The sequence below is a fragment of the Notothenia coriiceps genome, unplaced genomic scaffold (genome assembly GCF_000735185.1).
Source record: "Notothenia coriiceps isolate Sejong01 unplaced genomic scaffold, NC01 NC01_scaffold00008720, whole genome shotgun sequence".
NCBI lineage: Eukaryota > Metazoa > Chordata > Actinopteri > Perciformes > Nototheniidae > Notothenia > Notothenia coriiceps.
The window spans coordinates 17,791-32,033 of record NW_011341421.1 but is presented as its reverse complement, the minus strand read 5'-3'; the positions used below and the strand labels follow the sequence as shown (position 1 = coordinate 32,033).

Sequence of the window (14,243 nt, the reverse complement as noted above, 5' to 3'; positions counted from 1 at the left end):
TGTCTCGGTCGTCGTCGTCGTCGTGTGTGTGTGTGTGTGTGTGTGTGTGTGTGTGTGTGAGTGTGTGTGTGTGTTCAGCTCCTACCTGAGCCTCCGGTCCAGGGCCATGGAGCAGACGGCCCTCCAGCGCTGGTCCAGGCTGTGGCTGGTCTCCTGCAGGGAGTCGCTCTCCGCCTCGTTGCCCCCGGCAGCGTCCTCGTCCCGCAGCAGAACGTCACACAGACTGAGCACCGACGCTACGCCCTCCGTGTGCTGCTCGATGTCCCGCTGCAGCTCCTGCACACACACATGGGAGGGCATGAGGACAGACATCAGGGCATGCCAGGGAAACCATGTGGTGAACATCAGCTCACAGACATACAGATGGAGGGCTGCATGAGACCACCCACTCCCAAAATTAAACAAAGGACAGATATGAATTATTTATCATAAAGAGAGACAAAGAGTTAGTGGGAGTGACAGTGAGTAGAAAAACTACTGTGTGAGTAGAATATTAAGTTCAAATGTAACAATACAAACAATAATGTAAAGACAAAGAAACAACAGGAATAATAACACAAACAATTAAAACAGAAAGTTTGAGTTCTCTTCTCGAATTAAAATAAAATATGACAATTAAAACCTGTGTGTGTGTGTGTGTGTGTGTGTGTGTGTGTGTGTGTGTGTGTGTGTGTGTGTGTGTGTGTGTGTGTGTGTGTGTGTGTNAGAGACAAAGAGTTAGTGGGAGTGACAGTGAGTAGAAAAGCTACTGTGTGAGTAGAATATTAAGTTGAAATATAACAATACAAATAATAATGTAAAGACAAAGAAACAACAGGAATAATAACACAAACAATTAAAACAGAAAGTTTGAGTTCTCTTCTCGAATGAAAATAAAATATAATAATTAAAACACTAGTGTGTGTGTGTGTGTGTGTGTGTGTGTGTGTGTGTGTGTGTGTGTGTGTGTGTGTGTGTGTGTACCTGCTCCTCGGCCAGCCTCCTCTGGATCTCCTGGTGGTGGCACACGCTGTAGGTGACAGGGCGGGACAGATCGGCCTCGATGCGGCAGAGCCAGGATCGGAGGTTACTTATGTTCTTATCCAGCTGCTGCACCGCCGCCAGAGTCTCCTTCAGCTTCTTCACCCTAAACACACACACACACACACACACACACAAACACTGCTTAAAAAAGGTAGCACCCACATGTCCTATTTAGTAACCATTTAGCACACATTGGGACAACATTTTGCAACAAAGCTAGTAGCTAAATCAGACCATCTCCTCTCTACTGAATATATGAGATTAATGTTCGTGTGTACATAACCATGACCAAATACATATAAAGAAAGAAATTACAGGAAAGACCAAAATGACCAAAGAAAGGATATCAAGAAAGGCAACAATTAAAACAAACAAACTATCTAAGAAAGGAGTACAAAGGTACAAATACAGAAAATAAGAAACAAACAGAGAAACATCAAAAGAAAGACCAACTTCCAATATCCTACAAACGTCCCAGGTATCCTGCAATAGCACTTCTAAAGTTACCATGGAGACTGGCCACACACACACACACACACACACACACACACACACACACACACACACACACACACACACACACACACACACACACACACACACACACACACACACACACACACACACACACACACACACACACACACACACACACGGGTGTCATAGCAACGCCTGGGACAATACGAGCCCTCTGAAAGCCTGAAGTGTGCCCGTTTTGGGAGTTTGAGTTCATTTCCCTTTCTGATCCTTCCTCTGCTGTCGGGGTCCAGCAGGGAGACGCTCTCCAGCTAAATAATAAGCTCTAAAAGCAGAGCAGAGCAAACTGAAGTGTGTATGAAAGGGTCTCAACAGGTGCCGGACGTTGGGGCGACTATAGAAAAGTGTTTGCATTCAAGAGAGCCATTTCAGATCTCTTATTACCAGGTTTATACCCTCAAAGACAAGATATGTGTCATTTCTTCAGGTGGTCATTAGGATTCATTCCAAGTACAGTCACATATAGGGTTTCGTTGATGGTTTATGAAATTGCAGTTTGTGTCTAACGACCATGCACCATAAATGTGGCACTTAAAAAAGGTATTCCTAAAAGAAAAATGTGAAAAAGTGGAACCAAAACTCTGGTGTTGGAAAATAAAACTGATTCCAAACGTAGCTAAAGTTCAGGAATGATGCACAGTGTGTAGTGAGTGGATGTTTGTGCGTGTAATGAACACATAATAGTGTAAATTCTACCCAGAGAAACACTCTTCCTCTCTGCAGATACAACCACCCTCGTCATCTAAATTGTCTCCGTCCCTCTTTCTCTGCCTCTCTACCTCGTGACAGCCTAACAAAGCCAGGGGCCTGAACAAAGACACAAAACCCGGTGAGGGGTCCTCGCTGAGGAGAAAAGGACACGGGGAGAATGGACGGAGAGAAGCAGAACGAGCTGAGGATAAGTGAGGATATATGGATGGAGATACAAAGTGCAGCTGACCACAGGAGGGCTCAGAGTTACTCTAAACTGTTGTCCCGTTAATGTGCATGTGCTTCTTCAGTGTTTGGTTCATCTATCATTTGACTTTTACAAACATTATTACACTCACTACTTTATTACTTCATTGCATCAAGTTAGACGTTGATAGCTGCTGATTCTAAAGCATTAAGACTCAAATGATTGCTGTTAGCTGGGAAATGTTATAGCAGCAGAGCCCAGCTTTAAATGCATGAGTGGACATTAGAAAGGGCATTTACAAAACCAAGACAACAGCAAATGTTATTCATGAATTATAATTATTTGTGTCACCCTGGAAAACCTGGGTTGACCCTTTGCTGCACCGTAGGACAGGTTATATTTGATCAAATAGTAACAATCACCACTTAAATTGTATTTTTCAGTCAAATTGAGAACTCACTTGATGGTGTTTGAGACTGAATACAAAATGATATATATATATATCAAGAATTCACAGCTGCCTGCATGGGATCAAGCCCCCTGAAATCTGGAGGGGAGCTCATTTTAAGGATCAGCGATTAATGCATGCCGACAGACCCCCCCCATACTAACCCCCCTCCCTCATGTCATCCCACTAAGAAAAGCGGGGGAGATTGTTGGACACGGGTTAACATATGGTACTGTCTGAGACATAAGCACAGCTTTTATTTCTTTCATGGTGGTGGTGAAGGGGGGGGGGTAGTTTGGATATGTATGTGTGTATCTGCAGCGCTTCCTCAGGACCCTCCATCTGTCTGAGGGGACAGCTCCTCATCAGAGGCTTAAGCTACAGTCTGTACATTAGAAACCATGTATTGCTGACAGCTGCAGAGCCCTAGTGCAACAGCAGGTGGGTGGATGTACATTAGAGCTACTGTTTAATTAAAAGGCTTCCATTTAAAGCCTTACAGTGTACAACGATGCTCTTAATGTAGAGTGTCTTGCAGTAAAACGTGCTTGTGCATAAGGATAATTGTGAGGCGGTACTTCCACACACACCTACACATATTTTAGATTGTAAAAAAACCTTGAAGTCCAATATTAAATGTGTTTGGGTGTTCTGTAGAGCTGCATAATTAACTTTAATTGTATGAACATTGCAATATGGACTAGTGCAATATCCAAAATGCAATATTTGAGGCAAAATATGTTAAAATATCATCTGAATGTAATGAAATGTAGGTATTGTGGCGCTCCAAAGATATCCTGTCCTACAAGTGGTATCCCACATACTTAATGTAAATAAGATCCTGGTAAAAAAAATTCAATAATATCAATAAAGTATGATATATCAGTCATTATCATCACAATGTGATATTTGTCCTAAACCGTACAGTCCTAGTGTTTAAACTGACACACACACACACACACACACACACACACACACACACACACACACACACACACACACACACACACAGCCTCTCTGCAGCTGTCTGGGTCTCACCTGGCCTCGATGTTGTGGAAGAGGTTGTGCCAGCGCTGGTTGACCTCCTGCAGCGAGCCGTGGACCTGCGTCTGCTTGGCCTCGTCGCTGGCCGACAGCAGCTGCTCCCCCAGCTGCTTCAGGTGGCTTTTATTCTCACTGAACAGGTTGATCTCCTCCATGCAGTCCTGTGGAAATGTGACATGATAAAGTATTGTGCTTCATAACATGTACTCAAAGAAAAAACCTCACAAAGAATATATATATCTAATGCACACTGGAACTTAATGGACTCTTGTTTGTATTGGCGTTTCATAAGTAAGGCATTTTTCATTATTATATAAACAGTGTATAACATCATTAAATCCCTGTATACCATGGACATACTGTATATCTCAGCCTGAGTAGAAAACATTACTTTGCAATGAAGCAAATCATTTGATCTGTGATCACTTTATAGCAAACATCATCAGAAGTAAACACCTTCAATTTGACCTGCTCTATTCAATGACATCTTTAAATCAGCAGTTAAAAGGAAGGAAAAGCTTTAAAGTGTCAATAACACACTTCTTCTGTCAAGTGTCCCATTCATTCATCCTGCTCAACACCTGCTCTCGTGCCCTGGAGCAGTGTGTTGTCACCAGGAAGTGCCATCCATCACTATCCAAATCATTGAAAAGGGACCCTCAAGTGCCACCAATTTTCTCATCTCATCCAACAGCCCTAAACAAAACAGTGCAATGTTCAACCCAATTATTATCTAGTTGAGTAAATGAGCATGCAAACATGAGATGACACAGGAAGGTACAAAAGGCTTTCAGTCACTGAAAGGACAACTGTTGTGTGAGAACAAAGGCCAGCGCAGTCTTTCCATTCCAGGCCACCATCTGCTGTAAGAGCATCATTCATGTATGGATGTTAACCTAAACAAGAGGTAAACAAGCCCTGCATCGTGGGAATTACAGTAAGTGTTGGAAATAAGGTCAAGTAGAATCCCGTGTGAAGTTTTAAAATGTGCACATAGGAGGATGCAAATGAGGTAAAATATGGTATGTAATCCAGCATTCACATTTCAAGTAAGGGAACTCCTTTAACTGTCCACTTTATCCAAATTAATTAAAAGATACCAGTCACTCTAACCCAGGGGTGTCAAACTAAATTTCATCGCGGGCCACATTAATATTATGGTTGCATTCAAAGGGCCGGTTGTAACTTCAAGACTATATAAAAATACATATATAAATATTTAATATATATAAAATAACGTATTATATTACATTATTGCCTCTGCATTGGATTATTTTCTTAACAACTTCATAATTAACTACGTCTGAAAGAAGAAGTCTAGGGCAAATAATTGCAAGTGTTTTCAGTGAGAATGTCACAAACTGATTTAAAAAGAAAAGCCAAAAAGTGACATTTTGAAAAAAAAGTTACATTCTGAGAAAAATGCAAATACTAAAAAAAAAAGGCATATTTTGAAGAAAAAAAGGCAAATTCTGAGGAAAAAGTCAAATTTGAGATGCATTGTGGGACATGTAGTTTATGGGCAACGTGCTGTAAATCGGCATGTAACCGTATAATAAACATATTATATTCTTTGCAAGCTCTTGTGGGGCCACAGAAAATGAAGTCAGGGGCCGGATTTGGCCCCCGGGCCTTGAGTTTGACACCCCTGCTCTAACCAATGTTAAGTCCTGATTTAGTGTTGTGTTGATTGTTTATTGAAAAAGAGTGATTTTATAAGGGTCTCTGACACAAAATACTTTCTGCTTGCACTTTGAAAATGTTTCAAAACGCCTGTTCTTCCATGTGTATGTCTATGAAGAAATTACAACTCATTAGTTTTTGTACCTTCTTCAGTTTCTCCACCATTTCCTCGATGCTCAGATCTCCGCTGTGGCACACCTTGTTCTCCATCTGAGTCAGCCAATCACAGAACTCCTTGTTCTTGTCATTGAAGATGGTCCAGGCATTGAGGCGGTCTGCGATTTCCTGTCTGCGCAAAGATACCTGGGAAGAGTCAGAAGTGGCATTTAGCAACTGTGTCAGAGTCATTTTCAGCATACAGATAATGATCTTTTTATGATTTCACTTTACCAACACAGGGGTATTTGTATATAAAAGCTTCCTACTGCAATGACATTAGCTAATAAAACGATTCACCTAAAAAGTAATAACAACTATTATATGTCTGGCAGGAGATCTAAGACTGAAAGTCACACATTGTGCATTTGATTCTCAAATTATACATGGCCGATAAAACTATGGGTTATATATTTGTACTACCAACTTTTAGTGTAGTTCAGGGAGACAAGGTGAGAAACCAAACCAGGTGTTATGATGTGTTGTCAACATCATTGCCAGATTGACTTGCTGGGTGAAACTGCACACAAATAGGTCTTAAGTGTCTGACCGGCACAAACAAAAGCCTCAAAGCAGCGGTTCTTTGAATATTGACTAATATCAATGCAGTCTGAAACACTGATCTACATAACCTGGTAAATGAGAGCAGAGAAACAGATGATGTGTCCCAGTGGATGTAAAAACAGCCAAATTAACTGAATATTAAGTGTTTTCATTTATTACCGGTGCCATTTCATCTCCATCTGAGTCAGTACAACTGCATTGAGAGGAATCCCCAAGGAGCTCTGGCTGTTAGACAAAATTAACAAGGTCCATTTTCCTAATGATAGCTTAACGCCATGAAAACACCCCGTTACGTCTCTGAGGAGGGGGCTGATGATCTTTTCGAGGTTAAAGGGCTTAGCGAGCCCTCGGGGCACGTTTGAAACCGGCTATATTTTATACTATTTTCTGGCATTTATTTGATTTGAATGAGCCCTGTGAGCACCAACACTGCTGAGTCCTCTTGGACTCTGGTGCATTTAGGGTGCATTGTGAACTGCTGTCACCCGGAGAGGACTTTGTGCTTCCCCTGGAACAATAGAGCCCGTCCCCTGAATCCCTTTAGCGCAGCCCGGCCATCTGCTCAGCGGACCCATTCCACTGGCTCCCCCACCTGCAACCTGTTAGCTGTGCAGAGGACTCCATGGCTCAGATTCCCCCCGGCCATTTCAGGAGTTCAAAGGGATGAACATCTTGTGTGTGATATCACAACAACCAACTGAAATAAGTCTGTGCTTTCTTTAAATAACCTAGTTTCACTATTCAGCAACAGATTGTAATTATGCATTAAGATAAGAAGGAACTTTATTTATCCCCTGGGGGAAATGTAGGTGTTTATAGCAGCAACAGGGTCAGAGTTAAAAACAGGATCACATAAGGTACAAATAAAGACAAAATATAATGGAAATGTAAAATGATAATACAAAATGTTTTTAAACTAAAGTGAAACAAGATATCACAGTAAAACGTTGAGCATTTGAATTAACATGTTCTTATGTTATTACTTAAGTGTGCAGATGTGAGTGCAGGTTAAAGTCAAAACAATGCAGGTGTGTACAGTCCTGGTTACTATTAAAGTATGTTATGTGACACATATGATCCAGCCTATGTATAGCATGCATGTAGGCTTTTATATTTGAAACTCAACACTCAAACAATTGTTTTGTAACACACATAGGAAGGACGAGCAGCTTCCATACTTGCACAGATAAAGAAGAGACTATTAGATACAGAACCAACATCAACAGCAACCTGCTGCTGCTGCTGTGGCTGCATCTGTGAGTCCCAGAAACTCCTGCCAACTGGAGCAGGTGGTGTATCTGGGGACCCAATTAGCACGACCCTATAACCCAAATAACAGACCAAAGAATCTGAAGCATGTCACAACCGTTGGTTTCTAAAGAACAAAAGTCTGTTGTGTTAAAGCCAAAAGATTAAACTGCAGGAATTTGAGCCTGTGAATATACTGTAGAGCTACTTTCAGCAATAATGCAGTTACAGAATGAACAGCCTGTTCTGCTTGAGAGTTAGTGTGATTGTTCTGTAAGCACACTGAATCCAAAGCAGGAGCTAATTACATCCTGAAACCCGGTCAACTATGTCAAAGCTATGAAGCAACTCAATCCAGATCCTTTACACAGCATGCATCGAACCCAAAAGAGAAGCACAAGTTGTGTCACTTTTGCAGAATAAATGTTAAAAGAACAAACTAATTCGACCCATATGTAGGCAAGTTGTTATATGATAACAAGATGTGGTAATGTTCCCTCCATGAACCGCCACATGTTGCTCTTTTGTCAAACAAATGAGTGTGTGTGTGTGTGTGTGTGTGTGTGTGTGTGTGTGTGTGTGTGTGTGTGTGTGTGTGTGTGTGTGTGTGTGTGTGTGTGTGTGTGTGTGTGTGTGTGTGTGTGTGTGTGTGTTTCCGTGTGTGTGTTCAGCCCCAGTGGTGCAGAGGCTTTGTGCTGCTGGTCAGCGCCAAGACACTGCTGGAAGCAACTTTCCCTCCCTCGCTTCTTCACTTCCCCTCAGTCCATCCTCACCACCTGCACCCTCTCACTTTCTCTACTTCCTCTTATGGCCTCTCTCTGTCTCTCTATTTCTGTTTTTGCCAGTTCTCACCTTGGTACACAGCTCTTCCCATTGGACATGGAGTTGTTCCAGCTGCTGCTCCAGCAGAGCAGAGTCGCCGGCCGCGACGTACTGGGTCAGGTCCGTCTTCATGGTGGCCACTTCTCTAAATCCACCGGTCAAACGCTGCAGAGAGAAGTCTGTCTCCTGCATAACACACACACACACTTCAACTTCCCTGCACTGCGACAGGCGGTCCGACAGCCATGCTGCACACACACTTCTATACCTCTTTCTCGCTCTGACCGTCCAGATTAAAGGGCTGTGGACGGGACAGGGGGAGGGGAGAAGGGGTAAAAGGGGGAGGGGAGTGAAAGCATGGGGGCATTAAATAAGGGAAAGGGGGGTAAACTCAGAAGCACTGTGGTGGGATGGGGGGGGAAGCTACTGATGGAGTAGCTTAGGCCAGTTTGCAGCTGATGTATGGAGGCAAACTTGATTCCATACACACTGATCAATGACTGCCAGTATAATAGCTCCAACAATAAAGACAAACCATTATTTTAAAATGGTTTGTATTTCTTTATGAAACCATGACAAGTTGATTATTACATCAGGATACACAATGAATACTTGTCAGACACCCTAAGTGCCTGTCTTACGAAATCAAGTGTGGGAACGGAGAATGAATTGAGGCATTAGATGACACATGGGTTTCTGCTCTGTTACAACCAAGAGTTTTCAGACAAAAGGAAGAACTGTGAGAACTCCACTTCGAGCGATTGAATTACTAACAGAGCACTTATATACTAATAAAGGACTGGCTTATCTAAAGCCAGTTGAGTAGCACTTGAAATATTATTTGACCTTATTTTTGGATAATGCTAGTGCTCAACCATTCAACTTACAAGCTTCCATTTTGCTAAGAAAACTCGAGCCACAAACCTCCATATCAGGGACAACCTGTAGTGTCGATGTTCTTATTCAGAGCCCGGTTGATAAAGGTCTTTAAACGTGGCTTTGAAAAGACTTCCTGGTGGGGTGACTTCTTTTATAAGAAGAACCAGAGTTCAGGGTTCACACAGACTAGTTGTTTAGTGTTTACCTGAATGTGTGTCTCGTCGTCAGCCAGCGGCGGTTTCAGCTCCGTGTTCAGATCATCCAGTTCAGACGTGATGCTCGTTAGCCTCTCCTGACACTGAGACCACTTCTAAATAAACAGCAGAACAAAGAGTGTATATGTAAGATATAGGTGTTATAAATATATGGCAAGTTACGATTTGTAACCTGTATGGTTTGACCAGAAAGCTCTGGAATTAAGTTGTTGTGAAAACCTATACAGGGGACATTTTGAAAACCACATTGAAACATGAATCACTGCAGAGGTAATCTGCTTCTCTACATGGCATATTATAAATACATACTACATGTATGACTTTGAATCTGTTACCTTTGCGTTAAAGTGATGTGAAACAATAAGGTGTACAATTGTGCAAAAGGCAGAATTGTAAATATATATATTGTACAATTGAAAATCTAAATCAAATATGGGACAGAAAACAGTCATGTATTGTACAGAGCCATGGTCAGCTGGAACTCTTTACCGGTCCACATCATTCAGGAACATTCTCAAGTACATTTCAAAAGGTTGCTCAAAAATAATTTATGTATTATAAAGTAAATTTGAACTGTGCCCGTGGCTATGTATGCATCTGTTATTATGTACACTTATTTGTATTTACTTTTGTTTGGCCTTAGGATGGCGATAATTGGATGACCATTTTAGTTTTCACTTCATACAGCACTGTAAATTGCATGAAATTATAAATTTTTAATTTTGTTGTATGTATGTTTTGTGTGTGCGAGGACCCCAGGAAGAATAGCCAATGCTCATGCTAATGCTAATGGGGATCCTAATAAAGACATAAAGACGTACAATGCCTTCTCTGTTCTGTAAAATACATATTTCCACAAACATAAATCCTTCTGATGCTGAAAGAATGCTTTGTGAAACTTAAGCATTCACGTCAAAAGTTCAGAGGACCGGTACTCCTTAACCGAACTGTTTAAGTGACAGAAGTCCAAAGTATGGTCACAAGCTCCAAGTGGTAAATCCACAGCACCTTTCTCACCCTAAAAACCGTTATCCATTTGAGTATTTTATGTGTAATATAATGTATGAAGACGAGGTCAATCTGTTGCTCTGCAGTTATACTTGCACTGATGCATCAAAGCTACTCTCTGTGATCTTTGACTTGTTGCTCAGAGTGATTTCCTTTCCCCCGGCAGGATCCTGTTGAGCTTTCCTTTCCCCGGACACCAAAACAATCTGACACTGTAATCAACACAGCTCAGTGATCAGTCACATCGGAGACGAAAAGGCCATCGTTTAAGACATTTAGCAATCAGTATTTGTTCAATATGTCTGCCTGCCTACCTAGCATATATGACTTCATTTGAATAATTTTGTATTGGATTGTGTATGAGAAGACTGTACAGTGATGGGAGGAAAGGGACCGACAGTGATGTGGATCATGGACAGATTTGAGCTTGTCTTTGATCCCTCTTAGCATGAGGTCGGTGCCAGCGCAACACACCAGGTTGCGTGTGGTTGCGTGTGGTTGTGTGTGTGTGTGTGTGTGTGTGTGTGTGTGTGGGTTGGTGTGTGTGTGTGTGTGTGTAGGATCAGATCCTGGATATGGGTCATGTACTGTAAAGCTGACACTCCCTTGTTAATACTGTAACACATGCGCTTCTTCTGGATTTCTGCCGTACAAAGCTGCACAAAACACAACCATTTGAATTTTGATTCTGCTTCCTGTCAAAGACCACTAGCTGGATCTCACCACATCTACAGCAAAAGAGTGTTAATATTTATATTTCCTTTTTATGATTTGCCAGTGAGTTAACTTAGAATAGGAAGTTTATTCTATCGACATTTTAAGAAATAAATTGCCCTGAGCCTGTTTTTCAGGCTTCAGGCTCGAAAATGACATTTCCAGAACAAATGACCATACCTTCACTTCTTAAAGGGGTACATTAATAATCTTTTTTCTCAAAGCATTGATACACCTGTGAGTTGGATGTAGAAAAGTCAGAATCAATAAAGATTTTTTTTATTTTAAAGTAAATTCAGAATGAACATAGTAAAAAAAATTAAATTATAGTTTCCGTCCAAAATAAAACCCATGACTTATAGTGAAAACCACCCTTGAATGATGGGATCGGAGACTAAAAGCTTTAGGAATCCAAACTATAACATATAAGAAGTACCCTGTATCAAGATTGATGCAAAACAAGTGATATTTGAGCTTTTTAGAGAGATTTAGCAAAAAGAAAACACCTCTGGGTTCATTTGGGTGCATTTTCCATATCTCTGGCCCCCCTTGTTCGATTTTGATGATTGACACCTCTTTTTAACCGTTAGAGCCAATAGAATCAAGGGGAGGTTCCTAAATCCACCTAAACATTACCTATTGGTGAATGAGTGATGCGCAGCCAGAATGCCCCAGAACCGGAAATAGTCTCGTAGCAGCTTTATATGAAAACTCCGTTATTGACATAAATGTTACGATGGATTATCAGTAATCATTTCAAAGTGACACAGACACATTGGATTAACGTTCAGCAGCGTTTTTATGCGTTTTAATGCCATTGAACAAACTTTTGTTCAGAAAACAGCAAAGGTAAGACGTATTTGCCATTGTGGCCACGTAAAGTGAAGTTGTGTGTTGTCTGGTTTCGCCTTCGCTGTCCTTAAGTGGGTATGACACATTCATAGTTTATTAAATGTTAAGAAGCCCTCAGGGTTTAACTGGTTAAGAGTTTAGGAGTGCAGACTGAACAGTTTGTATCCAATTATTTTATAATTTAGTTAAATTCATAGAAAGGTATATTAGTGGGATAAGTGTTTAATTTTTGCATTTTATTTTGAAAAGCTTAATATTTTAGATAATCTTTGGGTGCTTATTTAGTTGTCTATAAAATGTCTAAAATATGACATTAAAATGTTCTTACAAATGTGCAATGATAAAATAATAGATTTAAATGCTAAATATGAAGATAAATATTAAAAAATAAAACATGAAAATTCAATATAATCATCTGTTTGCAACTTATATATATCAATATTCCAATTACTTGTATATAGACTATTCTGCTGCACTATTTCTACTATATTCTATTTTATTGTATTTACTTGCACTATTATCTGTGTTATTGTGTTGCACTGTTGGAGGAGCCTGTGACCTAAGATGTCCATTGTCATGCCTACACTGTAGCTATGTACACAAGACAATAAAAGCCTCGAATCTTGAATCTAAAAGAGTGTTGATATTAAATGTTACCTGGAGCGTTGTGCGGACCAGGCCCCCCCTGCTCTCCAGCAGAGTGCCGGTTCGATCCCAGGCGTCCTGCAGGGCCTGACACTCACTCTCTGTCGTGGTTTCACACAAACGTCTGCCAGCCTCCAGCGTCTGGGAGCACACGGTGGAGTGCAGAGCCAGAGCCTCTTCAACACACTTGGAAAGATGTGGGGAGAGACACTGTTTATTCTTCAGCAAGGAAAATATGATATTTCTGATCAAAAATCTTTTTATTGCTTTTCGACAATGCATAAGTAATGTTTGTCATTTAGAAGTGGAAAGCTAACTATATATGCATACAAATGAGACAATGGTCTGTAGGGACTGTATGTACAAAGAGAAAAAGTAATTACAAAGAACACCCGTTGCTGTTAAATACCAACCAACTATGTGCAATATGCCTTTTATATATACCTGGCTGCTAAATCCTCAGAACTGTTACAGGATGTTTATTTTGTAAACCGTAAAAAATAATGTATTATCATTTTTGTATCTTTAATACTTTGTTATGCATGCTTCGTAGGTAACATTTATTAGTTGGCCCTTTTCTGCTGTAACAATGTGAATGTCCCCTCTGTGGGACTAATAAAGGTATTCTGATTCTGACAAACAAATAATAACAAAATATAATATTTGACACAGATTTTGACTATTTTATATGTTTTGTTCATAAACACTTACTATGCACTCTTACTGGTATCCATTCATGCTAACCTGGTAATCGTCGGCGCAGCTCCGTAGCTGCTGCAGCGAACACACAGCGGGTCCAGCAGGGGGCAGTAACGGGCCAACGTCTCTCAGAAGCTTCCACAAAAGTTTGGAGCCACGACGGTAAACTCTCCACTCGCCCAGTTGTTCTTTTATAAAGGACCTGCGCTCTCCAGCCAGAGCCACGGACTGTAGCCAGCTCTGCCTCACACAGGTCACCTGAGCCATGAGTTGAGATCTGTGAAGAGACAACACAAGAGATAACACTGTTGTATTCAGGAGACATCTGTTAGCATAGGTGCTCCATTCAATATGGAACCATTCACGGGAGGCGTGTGGCGCAGTTGGTTGTGCGTTGGTGTTCGGATCAAGGGTTCAAACCCCACTGCAGTCAGCATGTCGTTGTGTCCCTGGGCAAGACACTTCACCCCAAATTGCTCCGGTGGTGATTGTCCACAGTATTGAGTATGTAAGTCGCTTTGGATAAAAGCGTCTAACAAGTAACATGTCATAATAATAATAATTGGAATAATTAGGTTAAAGGTTCATTGTAGAGGATTTGATCACCTCAAACTAAGAATCAATGTGTTTTCATTAGCTTTAAATAAGCCCTTTCCACACCGTCATGATTCTACGGTAGCTCACAGAGGACAAATCAAATACTGGCTCTAAAGGTCCTGACATTATATAACCGTAGTTCAAGGTTCTTTATTGTAGGGATGCACCGAATATTCGGCCGAACGAAAATTATCGGCCGAAAATGGTTAAA

General features: G+C 41.0%; 1 protein-coding gene across 1 annotated transcript in view; it reads right to left on the bottom strand.

The window, feature by feature from the left end:
* Positions 1-81: 81 nt before the first annotated feature.
* LOC104944735 (nesprin-2-like) overlaps positions 82-14,243 on the bottom strand; it is a gene marked incomplete at its 5' end in the record, with an annotated part of 31,627 nt that continues 17,465 nt past the window's right edge. Inside the window, 8 exons of the mRNA XM_010770310.1 lie at positions 82-276; positions 964-1,126; positions 3,945-4,111; positions 5,778-5,936; positions 8,454-8,609; positions 9,508-9,612; positions 12,749-12,922; positions 13,481-13,712. Of these exons, the coding sequence (XP_010768612.1) occupies positions 82-276; positions 964-1,126; positions 3,945-4,111; positions 5,778-5,936; positions 8,454-8,609; positions 9,508-9,612; positions 12,749-12,922; positions 13,481-13,712 (1,351 nt within the window). The remainder of the gene's footprint in view (positions 277-963; positions 1,127-3,944; positions 4,112-5,777; positions 5,937-8,453; positions 8,610-9,507; positions 9,613-12,748; positions 12,923-13,480; positions 13,713-14,243) is intronic.